This window comes from Gavia stellata, chromosome 29, assembly GCF_030936135.1.
Source record: "Gavia stellata isolate bGavSte3 chromosome 29, bGavSte3.hap2, whole genome shotgun sequence".
Taxonomy (NCBI): Eukaryota; Metazoa; Chordata; class Aves; order Gaviiformes; family Gaviidae; genus Gavia; species Gavia stellata.
This window is the reverse complement of record NC_082622.1, coordinates 6,700,862-6,716,708: the sequence shown is the minus strand read 5'-3', so window position 1 is coordinate 6,716,708 and position 15,847 is coordinate 6,700,862. Positions and strand designations below refer to the sequence as shown.

The 15,847-nt window shown below is 62.0% G+C and overlaps 2 protein-coding genes across 3 annotated transcripts; both read left to right on the top strand.

The window, feature by feature from the left end:
• Nucleotides 1-6,937: 6,937 nt before the first annotated feature.
• Nucleotides 6,938-7,263, top strand: LOC132319660 (cAMP-dependent protein kinase inhibitor alpha-like). The gene is made up of 2 exons (XM_059830942.1): nucleotides 6,938-7,082; nucleotides 7,161-7,263. The coding sequence occupies exons 1-2, from the start codon at nucleotides 6,938-6,940 to the stop codon at nucleotides 7,241-7,243; spliced, it is 228 nt and encodes a 75-aa protein (XP_059686925.1). The 3' UTR covers nucleotides 7,244-7,263.
• Nucleotides 7,264-11,321: 4,058 nt separating this feature from the next.
• Nucleotides 11,322-14,948, top strand: FABP3 (fatty acid binding protein 3). Of its 2 annotated transcripts, none has more exons than XM_059830624.1 (4): nucleotides 11,322-11,498; nucleotides 12,152-12,349; nucleotides 14,434-14,535; nucleotides 14,649-14,948. In XM_059830624.1, exons 1-4 carry the CDS (start codon nucleotides 11,412-11,414, stop codon nucleotides 14,700-14,702), a joined length of 441 nt encoding a protein of 146 aa, XP_059686607.1. In that variant the 5' UTR covers nucleotides 11,322-11,411; the 3' UTR covers nucleotides 14,703-14,948. The 2 variants fall into 2 exon arrangements, with proteins under 2 accessions (XP_059686607.1, XP_059686608.1); XM_059830625.1 differs by having other exon boundaries at nucleotides 11,324-11,484; nucleotides 12,177-12,349.
• The last annotated feature ends 899 nt before the right edge of the window (nucleotides 14,949-15,847 follow it).

Sequence of the window (15,847 nt, the reverse complement as noted above, 5' to 3'; positions counted from 1 at the left end):
GTTTATGTTTGGTCTAGGCTGGCGTTAGCTAGGACATGTCTTAGGTTTTAGCATGAAAAGGAAATTTCTAGAAGTCCTACAGTGGGAGAAAAAAATCCTAAAAAAATAAGTCAGCCCTAAAGCATGCAAAAAGGAAACAGAGGGTGAATAAAGGCAAGTGAAGGATGAACTTTAAAAGCATCCTCGTAACCCAGGGAGAGGTTTGGGTGGGATAATTCAGGATTGGGGTATGAGCAGGGATGGGACTGAGCCTAGACCTAAGACTGAGCCTAGACCTGGTCCTGCCGCCCTGCGGGGCAGTGATGGGGATCAGGGAGGGAGCAGGGGAAAGGGAGAAGGGGGATGTCAAGGTGATAAGAGGGATGTCAGGATGATGGCGGGGAAGAAGAGACACTTCAGCGTGCCCCAAGCCGATGGGTGAGGCAATCCAAGCACAAGCAGGAACTGTGGAGAAGAGGCAAAGCAGGTCAGGCTGTGAGGATGGGTGTGCAAGAGCAAGAGCGGGGAGGAAGGTCAAAGCACAAAGCAGGACACAACGGGAAGGGGCTTAGAGGGTAACAAGAATTACTGCCGTAAGTACATTAGTCTAACGAGGAAGCCCACGTGTTGGATGCCTGTCAGGCAATGGTGTTTGCTGGAAAGTGCATCGCATGGAGGGGACAACCCCATGGGTACCGCGAGGCACTGGACCATCTCAGGCTGGGCCAGAGATTTGGGGAGGTGCTAGTGCAACCTCCTCTCTGAAAACCTCCTGGAACGATTCCTCAAAGCTTTGGGGAGGAGCTGAGGCCACACGGTGAGGAGAAGCCAGGGAAAAATGGGAGAAAAAATAGTGTGAGACCTCTATGATGCTCTGAGCATCCAGGCACAGATGCGCTTGGGTCCGTACTGTGTCACCGTCACTCAAAAGGTGCCAGGCAGGATCTGAGCTGGCCCAGGCACCTTCTCAGCCTGCCTGGAAACCTGGTGATTTAGGGACAAAAGTGCCAGTCCATGGTTGGAGAGGTTTCGCTGCTGAGGGCAGGCGGCGGGGTCCCAGCATCCCGCCGCGGGCAGGCACTGGCAGCCGCATCCTGCCCAGCACCCCTTCCAAGAGGGATCATCACCTCGAGGCACGTGGGTTGGGACTTTCCCATGCTCTGGGCTTGAAGCAAAACCTGTTCTCTGTGTTGCTCTGCATCTCCACATTAAATACTCCTGCACCAGCCACCATCCCTGGGGCCTTTTCCCTTCTCATTTTCTCCCCCTGCCCTGGAGACAATGAGTTTGGGACAATATTTATTTCCATCCTTCCCTCTCGCCTGGATCCTGGGAGCTGTTTATGGGCTGCTGACAGCTGACAAACCCATTTCTACGTGGCAGTGGGTGCCTGCTCAGCATCTCCTGGGCTCCGGCACCGGCAGCACTGCTGCTATGTCCGGCAGGAACGCTGCTGCCTGCAGCCACATCCCTCAGGGTGAAACCGCCGGGACCAAACCTGCTGCCTCCATAGGAGATCTCTCAGCTCTCCAGATTTTATCCTGTGTTTAATTATTGCCATCTGCTGTTCCAGGCTCCAGGGACTGCTTGGTCTGTCTGGTGGCTGTTAGTCTCTGGTTAAATCAGCCCCGTTGGATTTTCCTCCCATGTGGACTCATCGTTGATCTTTCTGGATGATGCTCTCGTCCTTTTCAGATCCGGGGCAGCTCTTTCCTTCCTGGTTTGCAATGCTCATTTAATTCAACATTATGGATACACTTTGGCAAATCCTTCCCATTTTTCATCACGTTCATCGTCTGTTAATAACATCAACGTCGTGGGGTTGCCAGTGGATATTCAGAGGGCTGGTGCTGGGCTGCAGCGTTTCCCAGCCTATCGTTGGAGAGGCACGGCACAGACCCCGTAACACGTAGAATTAAATGAGCATGAGGACCCCCCTTATAAAGAAAGCCAAGAGCATTAAATGGCCCAAATCCACACTTCCAGATGAGCTAATGACCCATCAACCACTCAGAAGCTGAAGAAGCAAATCCTTATGCCCATGGTTAAATGAATCCTTAACAAAACTTTACAGCCATCGCTGTAACAGCTCCCCGTCCCTAAAACCCCATGGAAAATCTGGTTCATGTGCCCTGGGAGGGGGAATGCGTTTGGCAAAGCTGGCCAGTGTGGTGTGACCATGGTGGGGACCGCGAGATGTCCTGTGGTCCCCGTGCTCCGGGCGCTGGCTCTGGCAGCAGCTACAGATGCTATTTTGGGTGAGCCCGTGATCACCGTCTGCTCCCTCCCAGCCCCGGGCACCCCAAGTTGTTGTGTTAGAGGGGACACCCCTGCCTTGATCGCTGGGGAGGATTCGTGGACGTGCTGCCCACGGAGGTGTCTGACCCCAAACTGAACCCTTGGTCTCTTCAGCTGCTCCATCCCTGGGGTGGTTCACACCTTTCTCTGCCCGTTCAGCATCTTCCTTCCTTCCTCCAGGGCTTTTATATCCAGGGAAATGGGAGATAAGGTCAAACCTTTGAGCAGGGATGACACCACATCAAAGGGGAGACCTCCACCACCAAATCCTGCTGCCCATCCTACCCAAACCCCCGTGGGACAGGACCGAGCTCCTCCTAATGCCCTTGGCAAAGCCCAGGGGTGGCACGGGGTGGCCATAGCGTGTCCCTGCCCGTCACTGCCTGCGCCTGGTGTCTCTGCCTACAGGTGTTAGGGAAAGGGGTGGCTGTTTCCAAGCCAGGTCAGTCCCTCGGATGGGTGCATCCTGCAGCTTCCTTGGCCCAAGGCTGGTGGAGGAGGGTGATAAGGGCGAGGAAGAGGAGGAAGAGGAAGAGAGGGTTGGGTACTATTCACCCCAAACCACTCTCCCTCCCAGGACTGAAGCTCTGGGTATCAGTAGGGCTGTTCAGCTGTAGCACCTCCTTCACAAGCCGTGGCTTTGGGCTTTTTTGGGCTTGGGTGAGGAGGTTTGGAGCAAAGAGCAGGTGAGCAGGGAGCAGGGGCTGGGGCAGGAGCCCTTCCTCCCGCTGCCTGCAGGTACAGGAGCTCCCCGGGCTGCTCCAGGCTTGGGGTTTGTACCCAAATGTCAAAGGCAAGAAGTGGGTCAGCATCTAAATAAAAAAGGGCTTAGGAGATGCTTCCTGCAGCGGATCATCCTGCAAGGAGCTTGGATACCGAAGGCAAGGTCTAATCCTGCAGAAGGTGCCCAGGCAGCCTGGATACTGGGCATGGGGTGGGGATCTGCAGCAGCACGTGACGGGGAGCAGCACATCCCGGCCTCAGTGGGATGGCAAAATCTCGCTTCTCTGCACTATCATCTCATGATCACTTTGCATCTCGCCCGCTGGCCTTCAGCCAGACCATCACCTTCCTCTCTTGTGCTTTAATTGGTCATCGCCACAGCCGAATTATGTTACTGAGCATCCCTGGCCCAAACCAAGCAGCGCAGCACATGCCCATGGTTCTTGCCTGCATGGCACGAGAGCGGCAGGGCTCAGCAGCACCACAGGGACGGAGCTCTTGTGTTGGGAGGACATTGCGTTGCATGAAGACGCCCAAGGTTTGGGGACATCCAGCCTGGATATGGCCTTGCAGGACATTTTCTGGTCTCCCGGTGGCCTCTGTGCAAGAGGCAGCTTTTGCCGCAGTGGCGTTGGCTCAATTCCCAAGGGACTTGACCAAGGGGACACGACACGTCCCAGTACTATGTCCTCCCTCCACCTTCTTCCCAGTATCTTCCACCGCAGCCCATCTCCAGGAGGGATTAAGGTTTATTTCTGCCCTGCCCTCCTATATCCCATTAGGGGCATTAAAGCAGGAGCCAGCGGCCCCGAGGACCTTCCATGTGACTCCAGGAGCTTTTTTTAAGTTGAGACCACGTTAAGCCTCTCAGAAATGGTCCCTGCTTAGAGGGGGAAATCTCCGCTCACCAAGCGGGGGCCGGGGTTTTATACAACGTTATTTGCCCAGTGCTGAGTTGGATTTGCTGCCCGTGGGACCCGGAGGATGCGGCAGCGCTCGGCACCAGGCAGGTGTTGGCACCTTGGACCTTGCTCCCAAGGGAGCCCAGGGATGCAGGGGAACAGGGGACGGGCTCCCCGTGACAGCGATGCTGTATCCCAGGAGCGCTCAGGATTCCCCCCCTCCCCATGACAACCCCCCAGGGGTTTCAGTCCCCTCTGGGGACCCAGTGGCTTCTCTGTCCGTGCCAGCATGAGAGTCCTGATCTCTCTGCACGGCTTTTTGGTGCGCTGGGTGAGCACACGGGGTGTAACCCCTGCCTGCGTCCTGGGCACCCAGTCCCCAGCGTCCCTGGAGATGTTTAGCTGCGGGAAGGAGACGGGCAGGATCCAGACTGGTCTTGAAGGCTGTTTGTTGTCTGGTTCTCCAGCGCTCGAGCCCGCAGGAGCCGCTGGGGCTGCCGGGAAGGCAGCTTTGATCCGGCCCTGCAGGGCTCCTGTCTTGCCGGGCTGTGCAGAGTCAGTCTGTCTGTCTGTCTGTGTGCAGCGTGTGTGCGTTCGTGTGTATATGCATCTGTGCATGCATGCCTGCGCATGTGCATGCATGTCTCTACGCATGCGTGTCTGCATCTGTGTGCATGCATGACTTTATGCATAAGTGTGTGTGTGAACATGAGTGTACACACGTGTGTGCATGTGTGTGCTCGTGCACGCTCACGTGCTCATACCATGACGCAGGCTTGGCATGTGAGCCCCGGCTCACTCCAGCCGCTGTTCCCAAACGGTTGTCAGGGTGACACGGCGGGTGCTCCGGTGCCGTCATGGATGCTACACGCCGCCTGCCCGTGTCCCGGTGCCCGGAGCAGGGGCTGACGGCCTGAGGGCTCCCGCCGGGCGTGCAGGCGTTGCTGCAGGGCGCTCGGTGCCAGATGAGGGACATGAATTGAACGTGTGGTGTGTGATGAGAAACTCTGTGACCAGGAGGCAACACGGCTCCGGCACTAACAGGGGCTGGCAGCAGCTCTCGCGCTGACATAGGGGTGCACACGTGTGCTGGCGTGCATACAGGGCACACGGCATGCAGGCATGTGTGCCGGAGGTGCCATGCATTCACACGCATGTGCCACAATGCAGCAGGCATGCACATACATGTGCCAAGGGATGCCAGGCGTGCACATACGTGTGCCATGGGAGACCATGCACATGTGTACCAGAGGGCACCACACATGCACACCCCGGGGCTCAGCTCCAGCTGCATGTTCACGTACACTCACACACAACAGCACAGCCAGAGGTGATGCACGCAAACATGCACATATGTGTGCCAATGTACACACACGTGCCAATGCACACGCAAACACACGCAGCCCCAGAGTGCCATAGTGGTGCATGTGTGCGTGTACACCTGCACAGGGAGCATCACACCTCCACCATGTCTCTGCAGCAGCACAGCCACCACTCGCAGGGCCGCAGACCCTGCCCTCGTCACACACCTGAGCCTCGCTCCGTCCCTCAGTTTCCCCACCTGAAAAGGGCCCGGGTCCTGCCCCGCACGGGGTGGCCACCCTGTGACTAATCACCTCCTGGGTTAATCATTCATTTCTCCTCCTCACACGCAGCTGGGGTCACCCGTCCCGCTCTGCACAGCGCCTGCGCCCAAGGACTCGGGGACCTTGGCTTGTCCTCCACTGGAGAGTGGTTCCCAGTGGGACACCGGTAAGTGCATTCTCCCCCACAGCAGGACAAGCTGCCACCGCCACCAGCTTGGGGACACCAGTCCCAGCATTGCCACCAGCGTCCGATCTGGAGGGACCGGGGCTGCTGGGGTGATGGCTTGGGGGTCCCATGAGCGGGTAGAGGGGGTTTGGGGAGGGTGGAGGCCACCCCTGTCCCTGCAAGGTCCTGTGCCACCCTTGTGCCACCTCCCACCTGCAACTGCAAAACCCTTCTGCAAAAGTAAAAAGTATTTGCCAGTGCCGAGCAAACATCCCAGTAAGGTCCCGGCAGCAGTGTGCGCCGGGGTTGGATCCACACCGGTGGGATCGGCACAGTGCACGGTGCTGGGGGCTTCCTAGGAGAGCCCCCCGCCTGCTCCGGGGAGACCCCTGCATCACTGCTGCCTGCCCTGGCTCAGCAAGAACCCTTCTCTGAGGGACACGGTGGGGTCCCCAGGTTGGGGACTACGTGCCCTTGCCCACTGCCACTGCAGCCAGTCCCGCTGTGCCCTCTCAGCCTCCTTTGCTGTCCCACCTCCCAGCTGGGTGTCACCTCCCTGTCCCCATGCCTGCTCTCCATCCATCTCTCGCTGCCACCCCCTCCTCCTGCCTGCCCACCGGGGACGAGGGGTCCCTGCCCTTCGCAGCCTGGCTTGGTGTAGCCACCCAGGGCAGAGGGTGCTGGGTGCTATGGGTGCCTCGCATGACGACACAGACGCTCCCACCGCCAGCTTGCTCCCCACTCCCTCCTTCACACCCCATTGGCACCAGCCCCAGGAGCCATCGCTGACCCCCTGCTCTGCCTCCCCCCAGGTCAGAGCCGGAGGGGACCCAGCCCAGAGCCCCCCGTCTCCCGTGGGGTCCCTCGCTGGCTGGGAGACTTCGGGAGGGGGAACCGCCAGGCCGGGGAGCGGAGCGGGACCCTGGGCCCGGGGGAGACGCAGCACCAGGCCAGGCTGGAGGGTGCCCGGTAAGGCTGCTGGGGGTTGGGGGGTGGTAGTGGAACCCCTGAGGTCTCCCCTTCCTCCAGGATGCAGTGACCAGCGGAGATCACAGCACCCAAAGGTGCCAACCCTGGGGACGGGAGAGCCTGCAGTCAGGGTGGGCAGAGGGGGTTGGAGAGGGCTCAGCCCGGCTCCCCGGGCAGCCGCAGGCAGGGGCTGCTGCCCGCCCTGACCCAGAGCATCCTGCCTGGACCAGAGCCACCCTCCGCGCTCAGGGGCTGGGTGCCACCTCGCCCAGCGGTGCTGACGGGGAAGGGGACCGTGTCTCTCCAGGGTTAGCATGACCGAGGTGGAACCCGTGCTGGACTTCGCATCCTCTGGGAGAACGGGCCGGCGCAATGCCCTGCCCGACATCCTGGGCTCGCCGGCCGGCGTCAGCCCCTCTGACCTGCCCCTCAAGCTGGCCGAGATGTCCCTGAACGCAGGTGGGTGGTGGGGAAGACGGAGGACAAGGCGGGGCGGGCAGGAACCGGCGTTGCTCATACCCTCGTCTCTCCTCGCAGGCAGCGCCCAGGAGATGCAGTCGCCCTTGGCGGAGGTGCCCCCTCCGCAGCCCCCCAGCCCCGAGCTGAAGGACACATCCTAACCCCGCTGCTGGGGGGGACATTGCTGACCAGCCGAGGAAAGAGGAGGCTGTGGAGCATCAGCCCAGCTTTCCTGGCACGGCCGGAGTCCGCTGGGTTTTCCTCCATGCTACCGTGGCGAGACCGTCGGGCGTCAACCCCCCGCCGCCATGAGGGGAGCATCGCACGGCGGGGACCTGCCGTGACGAAGGGGCGATTCCCACCCATGCCCTGGGCGAGGACACGGGGGGTGGATTTTTTTGCCTCCCCGGGGGGGAGGAATATTTTTCTTCTGGGGCATTTGGCAGAACCGAGCGCAGGGGGTTGGCCGGGGGGGGCTTTCTCCTCGTCGCAGGAGCAGCCAGCGGGTGTTTCTAGCTGAGTGTGGTGTTCACTGTGATGTTTTGGGTACCACCGCCGTCTCCTGGCCTTTCTTCCTGGGCGATCCAGGAGCCTTTTTCAAGAAGGGGTGGGGGAAGCACCACACAACCCCAACAGCCCCCCCCCGGCAGCCAGCACCTTGCTGAGGGGTCCCACCATGGACTGGAGCACCCAGGGTGGTCCCTGCCCGGGGAGTGCGGGGCTCTTGGCTCCTTGTCCCGTGTCACCCTCTCCGCTGGCCCCGGGTCCCCACGGGAGGGAGGCAGCTCTGCCTCTGGGGCGGGGGGGAATGCCGGTGATTTCGGCGGGTGTAAGCAGGGCGACGCTCTTTTGGGCATCCCCAGCCCTGTGCACGACCCTGGCCCTCCATGCTGGGGTCACCCATGGGTCCCCATGCCTGCTCCCCTCCCACAGCCCTGGGATCCCCCCGCCGTGTCCCTGGAGAAAACCCAGGGAGGGGGAAGCAGCAGCGAACGGGGCCAGTGGGGTCCTGCAGCGCTTTGGGCACGTGCACAAAATGGAGTTGGGCTTTCCCAGGCTCTGGCCGTGCTCCCCAAAACCTCCGCTCCTGCCGGCGGGTGGGACGGGGACCCTCCTGCCCGAGCACTGAGGGGCTGGGAAGGACTTGGGAGGCCCTGATCCTGCCCAGGCCAGGGGCCAGTGGCCCAGGCCGGGCTTTGCTGGGGAGGCTGGACCCAGGCAGAGCGGTTGCGCGTTGTGCTGGACCCAGCTCCATCATGGATGGTCACCTATAGCTGTCGCTGTGGGACCAGCAAATAAATCCCAAAGCCCAGGTCCACTCTGGCCACCACCCGGGTGGTGACCGCGTCCAGGAGAGCTGTGCGGGGCCACACGCAGGGCCACCGTGTCCAGCAGGACCTGTCCCCAGCACCCCAGGGTGGCCCTGGCCACCCCGGGCTCTTGGGCAAGGACACCGGCTGCCCGTCCCTTGGTGTGGAGGCCAGCCCGGCCAGGACATAGCGTCGCGTGTGCGCGTGGGCATCCGTGTGCGTGGGCATCCGTGCATGTGCGTGGGCACCCATGTGCATGGGTGTCTGCGTGCATGGGTGCCTCTGTGCATGGAGCACCCACATGTGTGGGCACCTTTGTGCATCCCTGTGCACAGGTGTTGTGCACATGGGTGTCAGCGTGCGTGTGCATGTGTGGCCATGTTCATGGGTGATGCTGTGGGTGGGGGTCTGTGTGCGTGTGCGCGCTCCTGTGGGTGGGTGTCCACGTGCACGTGTGTTCATGTGCATGGGTGTCTGTGTGCGCGAGTGCTTATGTGCATGGGCACCCACGGTGGGTCTCTGTCAGCATGACTGTCCATGTGGGTGGGTGCTCCTGTGGGTGGGTGCCCATGTGTGTGGGTGTCCATGCGCATGGGCAGCCATGCGCATGCGTGTTTATATATGTGGGTGTCTGTGTGCATGGGTGCTCATGTGCATGGGCACCCTGCGTGTGGTGGGTCTCTGTGAGCATGGGTGTCCATGTGCATGCGTGTTCCTGTGAGTTGGTAGGTGTCCATGTGCATGGGTGCTCCTGAGCGTGGGTTTCTGGGGGGGTGGGTCCATGTGCATGGGTGCTCCTGTGCTTGGGTGTCCACGTGGGTGGGTGTCTATGTGCGCGGGCAACCGTGTGCATATGTTTTCCTGTGCGTAGGTGTCTGCGTGCATGGATGCTCATGTGCACAGGCACCCACATGCGTGGTGGGTCTCTGTAAGCATGGGTGTCAACATGCATGGGAGCTTCTGTGGGTGGGTGTCCTTGCACGTGGGTGTCCACATGCATGGGCAGGCGTGTGCATGCGTGTTTATGTGTATGGGTGCTTGTGTGCATTGGCACCCATGTGTATGGTGAGTTTCTGTCAGCATGGGTGTCTGTGTGCATGGGTGCTCCTGTGGGTGGGTGTCCATGTATATGGGTGACCATGTGCGCGGGTGCTCACCCATGTGAGTGGGTGTCCATGCGTGTGGCTGTCTATGCGCACGGGCAGCTGCATGCGCGGTGGGTCTCTGTGAGCATGGGTGTCCACATGCATGGGAGCTTCTCTGGGGGGGTGTGTGTGTCCACGTGCTCGGGTGCTCCTGTGGGTGGGTGTCCATGTGCAGGGGTGTCTGTGTGCGAGGATCTCTGGGGAGGAGGGTTGCTGCTGTTGGGGGGTGTCCATGTGCATGGGCAACCGTGTGCACACATGTTCGTGGGCACGCATGTTCATGAGTGCGGGTGCTCATGTACATTGGTACCCACGTGCGTGGTGGGTGCCTGTCGGCATGAGTGCCCACGTGTGTGGGTGCTCCTGTGGGTGGGTGTCCATGTGTGTGGGCAGTCATACGTGCGAACGTCCACATCTCATGGTTCTGCTGTCTTGGGGGGAGCCTGGGAGCGCGTGTGGGGACCAGAGCCGTGCAGATTTGGGACACCGACACCCAGGAGGGTGAGGGGACAGGGGACAGCCCCTGCCCTCTTCGTCCCCTCCAGGGCCATGTGGGTGGGTGTGAGTGGGGGCTCTGGCTCCCCCGGGACTTCTCCAGGGAATAACTCGTCCGTCTTTCCCCGGGGAGCAGTGCCCTGCAGCGTGTCCCAGCCAGGGCGAGGGGACACCCATGCTGTGGGGTCTGGTGGCTGTCCCCCCCCGGGGACGCGAGGCAAGGGGGTCCCGCTCGGAGGCAGTGCCGGCGGGAGGAGGCTGAACACGAGCTCCCGGCTATTTTTGGGCGTCTGCGATGACACCTTGGGGCCAGGGAGAGGGAGAAAGTGTCCCGCGTCCCTCCCAGACCTGGTCGCTTTGACCCCGATGTCCCCAAGCTGGGAGCACACGCTCGGGCCACGGGGCTCAGGGACACCCAGTCCCCCCAGCTGGAACCCTCCGCTGCCCAGGGACAGGCGCAGGCAGAGGCGCGTCCCCAGGGAGCCGTGGGGCAGGGGACACCGAATCCCACTGCCACAGGTGACCCCCGGCGCGCTGGGAAGGGACTGGGGGACACGCTGGCCCTGACCCCGCTGCCACCAGAGCCCGACGAGAGGGGAGGTGTGGGGGGGGACATGCTGTGGGTCCCACAGCCCCATGGCTGTCCTTGTCCCCAGTGTCCCACACACAGAGCATCACTGGGGGGCATGCTTGTGTGTGTTCACACACACACACAGGGCAGGGACAGGGTCACACGTGTCCCCACACTCCCCTGGATGCCTGACCCCCCCACCCTGGCTTTTGCTGCTTCCCGTGCCTCAGTTTCCCCAACTCAGCTTCCCTGTCCCCAGGACATGTTACCCTGAAGGGCACTGGTGTTGCTGGTGTCCCCGTGTCCTGACCATGCCCCACCACCCACAGACCACGGGCAGCATCTGCCCCCCCCCCCGCCTTGGGGCTGCCATGGGGTGGGCACCCACCTACCGGGCCCAGTTCTGCCCTGCCTCAGTTTCCCCATATCCCACGCCCTTTGGCCACCCTGTACGGCCAGTGCAGAGACTGTACACAACTCATGACACAAGTAACCCACTCCGCTCTCCCCATCTTTGACCTGACCCAACCCGACCCTCCGTGACCAGGGGGTCCGGGCAGAGGTCGGTGGCCGGTGATGGGTGACGGGTGGCCCGGCCGAGGTGGCCGCTGGCAGCGCTGCCGAGGAGTATTTCTGGAGCGCGGTTGTGCTCTTTCCAATCATGTGATGAGGACATTATTTAAGGCGGCTGCGAGGCCGGCAGGCAGCTGCAAGCTGGGCGGTGCAGTGCTACGCTCACAGCCAGCCGGACCCCCGGGCCCCCCCATACACGCGTGTGGCTGTGTGTCCCCCCCCGCACCCCCTCGCCATGGTCGACGCCTTCGTGGGCACCTGGAAGCTGGTGGATACGGCCAATTTCGATGAGTACATGAAGGCGTTGGGTGAGTGGGGGGGGGTCTGCGGGGGGGGGGACTGGAGTCAGGACATCACCCCCTTTTTTTCTACGCCCCCCAATTTGTCTGGCCAAGCCCCCCCGCACACGCAGCTCTGGTTGCAGGGGGGTGCAAGCAGCGCTGGTCAGGTCAGGGTGCTTTATAGGGGGGGTTCTGCCCCGGGGGCTTGGGCTGTGTAAGGGGGTGTCATCCTTCCCCTGTCCCCCCCGGGGACAGCCCTTGGCAGAGGGAGGGGATGCCCCCCCCGAGGGTGCAGGGAGCCACCCGGGACCCCTCCAGCCTTCATCCCCCCTGAGCCCCCCATCACCCAGCCCCAGCCCCTGTGCAGCTCCTGGGCTGGGTGGGTCCCCCATCCAAGAGCAGTCCGGGAGAGGGGAGGGTGACACCGGTGCCCCCCCACCCTGCCCAGCCCCAAAGCTGGTGGATGCTAGTGCAGGATCCGTCCCCGAGCAATGGCAGTGTTCCGAGGTGTCCCCCCCGGCTCCTGCCTTGGAGCCCCCCCAGGTGTGGTGGGCACACACGGGGCCACCTGGGACAGCAGGTGGGGAGCAGTTTTGGGGTTCACCCCCCCATATCACGGGGAGGAAGGGCTCCGGGTGATGCTGGCAGGGACCGGAGGCTGACGGCCGCATCCTGCCCCTCCACACGTGCTCAGCCCCCCCCGACCTTGCACCCCGCAGGCGTGGGCTTCGCCACGCGGCAGATGGCCGGCCTCACCAAACCCACCACCATCATCGAGGTGGAGGGTGACAAGATCACGGTGAAGACCCAAAGCACCTTCAAGAACACGGAGATCAGTTTCAAGCTGGGCGAGGAGTTTGACGAGACCACGGCGGACGACAGGCACGTCAAGGTGAGCCCCCAGCGCCTGCCCCACCGTGTCGGACCCCCCAGAAAGGGTTTGTGGGTTCTGCCAGATCCAGCCATCCTCTTGGCTCTGGGGCTCCATCCCTTTCACCTTCAGAAGGGTAAAACCGCTTTGCCCGCTGGGGCTAGTGCTCAAGCCCCGTCTCACCCAGCCAACCCCCCCTCCTCGCCCCATTTTGCAGCGGGGTTTTCCCCCGGGGAGCAGCACGGGGCCCCGGAGCTGCCGGGAAGGTTGTGCAAGAACCAGGCTTGCAAACGCCAGCTGCCCGCCCAAGGGCTTGCTCAAGAGGAGGCGAGGGGACGTGGTGGGGTGGCGGGGAGTATTGTCCCCATTCCGGGGTGGGGAGAGGGACACGAGCCCCCTCTTTGCTTGCCCTACAAAGCAGGGAGCTCTGCAGGCAGGGACGGAGCAGCTGGCCCACCCAGGGGCTGATGCCCCCCGGGGGGTCCCTGGGGAGGCCAATACCTCCCCGGTTGGGCTGTTCCTCCCTGTAAGAGCAAGGGAAAAAACACCTCAAGAGGGGTTAGACCTTCTTCCGTGGCCTCTCCCACCCTGCAGAGGCACTTCCCCTCACAGGACGTATCCAGCCCCTGCTTTTTCCTAGTTTCCCAGCTGCTGGTCCCACACACCACTAAATACGCCGTGCATGGAACAGCCGGCAGCCCCATGCCCCCCACCTGGTCCAGGGGGAACGTCTGGGGGGATCTTGGGGCTTGTTGGACACAAACCGCCTTTCCAGCCCCAAAGCAGCAAGCGGAAGAGCCGGGCACAAAGCAAGGATGGGCTGAAATGGGATAAGTGCGAGCAAGGCGGTAGTGCAGGGCAGACCCAGGACAGCGCGTCTCTGCCTGCAGCGCTGCCGCCGCTCGGGCCCGCCGGAGCTGATGGAAACTATGTTCAAAGCAGCGGAGACGTGTGACCTGCTGCCAGGTCCTGCCCGCAGCCTGGGGACGTGCCCTTCAGGCGCCCCTCGGATGGTGGCCAGAGGGCACACAACAGGGCAGCAGGGGCTGGGACAGCTGCCCGAGCCACGGGCTGCATGGGATGGGGCAGGGGGGTGTCTGCCACACCATGGGGTACGCCCAGTCGTGGGGCACCCAGGACGTGTGGGGTCCAGGGCTGTGGGGCACCTAAATTGTGCAGGGAGACGAGTTGTGGGGAGACCCAAGGTGTGTGGAAACCCTGGCTGTGGGGCACCCACGCCCTGCGGGAACCCAAGCTGTTGGGGCATGTGAGGGGTGGGGACACCCCAGCTGATGGGAGACCTGAGCTCGGGGGGACCCCAAGCCATGGGGGCACCCAAGCCCTGGGCTTCAGGGTCCCAACCTATGGGAACCCTGAGCCATGGGGAGACCCGAGCTGCAGAGGCACCCAAGGGGCAGCACCCGCCTCTCAAGGAGCTGGGTGGGGGGCACAGGGCAGGATGGGGCCAAGCAGCCGCTGCCTGGCCCAGCACAACCCCGCACGGTGCTGCCCCACGGCTGTGCCCAGCCAGCTGTGACACTAACCTTGGCACTGGCCAAGCTTTCAGGGCTGAGCCAACAGCAGCGGCTGTGCAAACAGCAGCCCTGGCGAGCAGAGGCGTGTTTGCCAGATCATCCCCTCCAAAAACCCTTGCTGGGCCCTCCCGTTCAAGGCACCGATACCTGCCCCGAAACCTGCCCCACCTCTCTGATCCCCTCCAGCACCACAGCCAGCGAGCCACACTTGGGAGCGGCCAGGATCAGGTCCCGGTGGCCCCGGTGCAGGATATGGCCCTGGGCAGGGCTCCCTGTGCTGGCCCTGGGTCAGGGAGGGCAGGGTCACCGTGACGGTGCCCACAGCGGGGTTATTGGGGTGCAGCCGAGGCCAAGACCCAGCCGGCAGCCAGAGCAGGATCCAGCCTGTGCTGAACTGGGCTGGCAAAGTCAGGGGGGATGGTGGCAGATGGGCATCCCGACGGTGGCACCCGCAGGGCTCCAGGGCAAGCACGAGGACACCCAACACCATCCCCTCCAAGGGACAAAGCCCCCCGGAGACGAAAAACCCCAGGGAGGAGGGTAACGGTGGGTCTTGCTCTCTCCCCACAGTCCATGGTCACGCTGGATGGAGGCAAACTCGTCCACGTGCAGAAGTGGGAAGGGAAGCAGACGTCGCTGGTGCGGGAGCTGAAGGATGGGAAATTAATTCTGGTAAGGAAATAGAAACGGGTTTAAAATCAGGGAGGTACAGCCCGGGACAGGGCAAGCCAGGATCTGCACGGGCTTGGCACAACTAACCTCCCCACTGCCATTTCTGCCACCAGACTCTCACCATGGGCAACGTCGTCTCCACCCGCACCTACGAGAAGGCAACATAGACGCCATCCCCAGCTCCCCCGCCCATCACCCGGAGCCGCATTCTCCCCCTGCATTGCCTCTGTCCTCGCCCCACACCGGGCACGACTTTCCGTTGTCTTGGAGCCCGCCAGGCTACCTGCTGCCCCTGTCCCCATGGCCTCGAGGGGCTGCTTGGGGCTTGGGCGGTGGTTTGGTAGTTTGGTGGTTTTTTTTTACTAATAATGGGAAAACCCACATGGAAAAATAATAAAGGCCATGTTGTTACAGCTCTGTGATCATTTTACTTGGAAAAAGGCTTTTTTCGCACGTGCTCACCCACAGCATTGAGCCACGCCGGTCTTGGCCAGGCTGTGGGGAGGAGCACATGGGTTAAATCCAGCCCCGACACCATGGCAGTGAAGGCATCAAACCACCAGCGATCCCAGTAGCCCATCTCAGCCGGTTCTCCGAGCTGTGGAAATAAGAGAGGTCGCTATGGTTAGAAATGTGCTTTTCTGGGGGGAATATGAGGTTAATCCCACTGCAGCTCTGCCATCAGTCGTCCAGGATCCTTCCGCCACCAGCGCAGGCGGGGGTGCTCTGCCAAAGCATCAGCTGATGGCACACACCCAGCAGCAGCGAGCCAGGAATCAAGGTCACAAGCACATCATGTCTGGGTTTGGGAAGGGAACCAGCCCAAAAGTGGGGACTCAGCCATGGGGAAGTGGGGCAAGAAGCACTGGAAGGGGGCAAAACACAGGGATAACGGGCTGACTGCCTCCAGCAACTCCGAGTCCTCCTCCCACGATGCCAACGGGCAATCGCCAGCCCCACTTTTGCTTCCCAGTAGAGCCGGAGGCACCAGGGGTGACTCAGCTCCCCCCGTTTGGCACAGCACTCCCGGCACACTTCCTCTGCAGTCACCACAGCCCGGAGCAAGCACAGACCCTGCACGGGGCAGCCCGGCCCTCTGCCCTCCCTTCCCCCGACCTTCAGCTCCAGTTACAAGATTTATGCTCCAGTTGCTCCTTACCAGAAGGCACCCAGCTTCTTGCAGGGGTCACCTCATCACACACCCCCTTCCCACCCCAGGGAACCTCTGAAAGCAGCCAGGACTTTCAAAAAAAAAAAAACCTTTAATGCGGGTCACGTCCCCTCCCATGCAGCTAGCCCTATCTTTTCCCTG

Coding starts and splice junctions, on each gene's coding strand:
- LOC132319660 (XM_059830942.1), top strand. CDS start 6,938: ATGACCGAGGTGGAACCCGTGCTGGACTTCGCATCCTCTGGGAGAACG. Junction 7,083..7,160: donor CGAGATGTCCCTGAACGCAG/GTGGGTGGTGGG, acceptor CTCTCCTCGCAG/GCAGCGCCCAGGAGATGCAG.
- FABP3 (XM_059830624.1), top strand. CDS start 11,412: ATGGTCGACGCCTTCGTGGGCACCTGGAAGCTGGTGGATACGGCCAAT. Junction 11,499..12,151: donor CGTTGGGTGAGTGGGGGGGG/GTCTGCGGGGGG, acceptor ACACGTGCTCAG/CCCCCCCCGACCTTGCACCC. Junction 14,536..14,648: donor AGGATGGGAAATTAATTCTG/GTAAGGAAATAG, acceptor TTCTGCCACCAG/ACTCTCACCATGGGCAACGT.